This window comes from Chelonoidis abingdonii, chromosome 2 (assembly GCF_003597395.2).
Source record: "Chelonoidis abingdonii isolate Lonesome George chromosome 2, CheloAbing_2.0, whole genome shotgun sequence".
Lineage (NCBI taxonomy): Eukaryota > Metazoa > Chordata > Testudines > Testudinidae > Chelonoidis > Chelonoidis abingdonii.
The window spans coordinates 153,903,346-153,905,617 of NC_133770.1; the positions used below are offsets into that span (position 1 = coordinate 153,903,346).

The 2,272-nt window shown below is 55.9% G+C and overlaps 2 protein-coding genes across 2 annotated transcripts in view; one reads left to right on the forward strand and one right to left on the reverse strand.

Moving 5' to 3' along the window:
• MOB1A (MOB kinase activator 1A) overlaps positions 1-267 on the reverse strand; it is a 24,054-nt gene extending 23,787 nt beyond the window's left edge. Inside the window, exon 1 of the mRNA XM_032774176.2 lies at positions 86-267. Within this exon, the coding sequence (XP_032630067.1) occupies positions 86-99 (14 nt within the window). The 5' untranslated portion in view covers positions 100-267. The remainder of the gene's footprint in view (positions 1-85) is intronic.
• Positions 268-1,978: 1,711 nt separating this feature from the next.
• The window catches only part of MTHFD2 (methylenetetrahydrofolate dehydrogenase (NADP+ dependent) 2, methenyltetrahydrofolate cyclohydrolase), a 14,685-nt gene continuing 14,391 nt past the window's right edge, over positions 1,979-2,272 (forward strand). The window contains exon 1 of the mRNA XM_032774175.2: positions 1,979-2,199. Within this exon, the coding sequence (XP_032630066.1) occupies positions 2,087-2,199 (113 nt within the window). The 5' untranslated portion in view covers positions 1,979-2,086. The remainder of the gene's footprint in view (positions 2,200-2,272) is intronic.

Sequence of the window (2,272 nt, forward strand, 5' to 3'; positions counted from 1 at the left end):
CTCCTCCCCCAGCCTCTTCACGGGTTCCCCCCGCCTAGCGAGCAGCCCCCCACCGGGCTCCCACCCCGGGCCCCCGGCCACTCACAAGAGGAAGCTCATCTTCGGCCCGCGGCAGGGGGAAGGGGTGTCCCGGCGGGGGGAGGGGAAGCGCCGCTGGCTGCGTCCGACCCTGACCGCGCAGCGAGAGCGAGCGACCAACTGACTCCCCTACGCGAGAGCCGGGCCGGGCGGGGCTGCGCAGCATCTCGCGAGAGGAGAGCACTGCCCCGCCCCTTCCCCGGGCAGGGAGAGGGGCGGGGCGGAGAGAAGGAGTTGGCTGCCGGGGGAGGGGAGCGGGATGGAGGACAAGGTGAGTGGAGGATGGGGCGTTAGAGGTGCAACCCCCCCGCCGCCCATCTCCCCAGTGGGTACCTCTGGTTTCCGTTCACTCAGGCCGGGGGAGCCCGGTCCCATGTCTGCATCAGCCCGCCATTGAGATCCTTGCCCCTTTGGATCAGGCATGGCATAAGGGTGTTTCACCAATTTAGCAAAACTGGGTAAGTCAGTACAGTTAATTTAGTCTGGAAGCGAGGTAAGCAACAGCTGTTTTTCTTCCCTGGGGTGAAGCCTGACAAAGGTGCTGCTACCACTGCTCTCCAACAGTGTATATGAGCAATTTATTTCTACAGCTATAGATATAAAACTATAGAACAGTGGTTCTCAAACTTTTGTACTGGTGACCCCTTTTGCACAGCAAGCTCTGAGTGTGACCCCCCCCTTATAAATTAAAAACACTTTTAAATATATTTAACACCATTATAAATGCTGCAGACAAACAGGGTTTGGGGTGGAGGTTAACAGCTCACAACCCCCCCCATGTAATAATCGCATGACCCCCCTGAGGAGTCCAGACCCCCAGTCTGAGAACCCCTGCTGAAGACCCTAGATATCTGCAAAAGGGACCACTTAGTGGTCTAAGCATAGCGACTGTAATAACACCAAGCCTTCCAATCTTGCTTGAATGAAAACCACAAGTCCAAATTGTTTGAGGTTTGACTGCCTGAGCTCATCATCCTCTCCCAATAGCAGCCACATCTTCGAAAGTGTTCACTGATTTTTTTTGGATGCAGTGTGTCAAGTCAAAAACTGATGCACTGGAACTCAGCAGGTGCGTTTGGACATTTGATCTAGATAGATTGATTGACTTCTATGTTGTTTGCTCTTTTCAGACAAAAATCTAAGCCAGCCTGATGTAGCAAAGTTCCAGCCTGCTCTGCCTCACTACCTTTCGAATACAGGGGGCCAGTATGGTATGACTGACATTCCCCTATACGGGATGTTTCACAACAAGGTTTGTCCTGTTGCCGTTGCTCAGTGTTTCCTTTTCCTATGCTGAGCAGATGGTATTAGCTGTGGCCAGGTGCTCCCTCTGCTGTAGCGCTGGCATAGGCTGCACAGCCACTAGCTGACTAGCCTCTCTCTGCAGGAGCCAGCCTGCAGCGCCTGGCACAGAACGGGGAAGGTGCCTATTCAGCCCCCTCTGAGCTCAGAGACAAGCATCCTTCCGCCCCACAGTGGCTCCCTCTGGCTTATGCAATACTCAGATTCACTTACAGCCAACTAGCAAGACACCCCCTCTATGGCCCAGTAGCCACGACTTTTGCTCCCGCTTCACCAATGAAAAACCAGCACAAGTGTTTTGTCCCGCCCTCCTCTCAGCTTTTATTAATCATACATAGCCAGGCCCAAGTGCGTCTCTTTACCTGACCCAATCACAAACCGATACCAGTGTTAAATCCTGCCCCTTCCCTGGGTCCACCAATCAGATCCCTTTATTCAGTTCCCTTCGATTAGCACTATCGCAACCAATCATGGTCCAGTTACGTTATTTCTCCGCTCCCTGTCCTTGTTTCACCCATCTCTGCGTCACCCGGTGGACCACCAGTCAGCGTGGGGCCGGTATGTTCCGCGCAATAGGACAGGCGCTGCTGCAGCCAATAGGGGTGGGCCTGGCGGGCTAGGGAAGCTATATAAGGGGCGTTGTCAGGTCGGTTGGTTCCCCGCGCGAATCAACGGCTGAGTATTTGTGTCTGTCCTCAGCTGGGCCATGGTGGTCACCGCGCTGTCCCCGAGCCTGCTACTCCGAGCCCTGGCGGGACGAGCTCCCCGAGCTTGCTGCTGTGCCCTGAGCGCCCGTCGGCTTCACCTCACCGCGCCCAGGTAGCAGGGGAGGCGGGGAAAGGGGTCGGGGTGGGGTGGGGCAGGACAGACGTCTGAAGTGACGGGAGGGGGG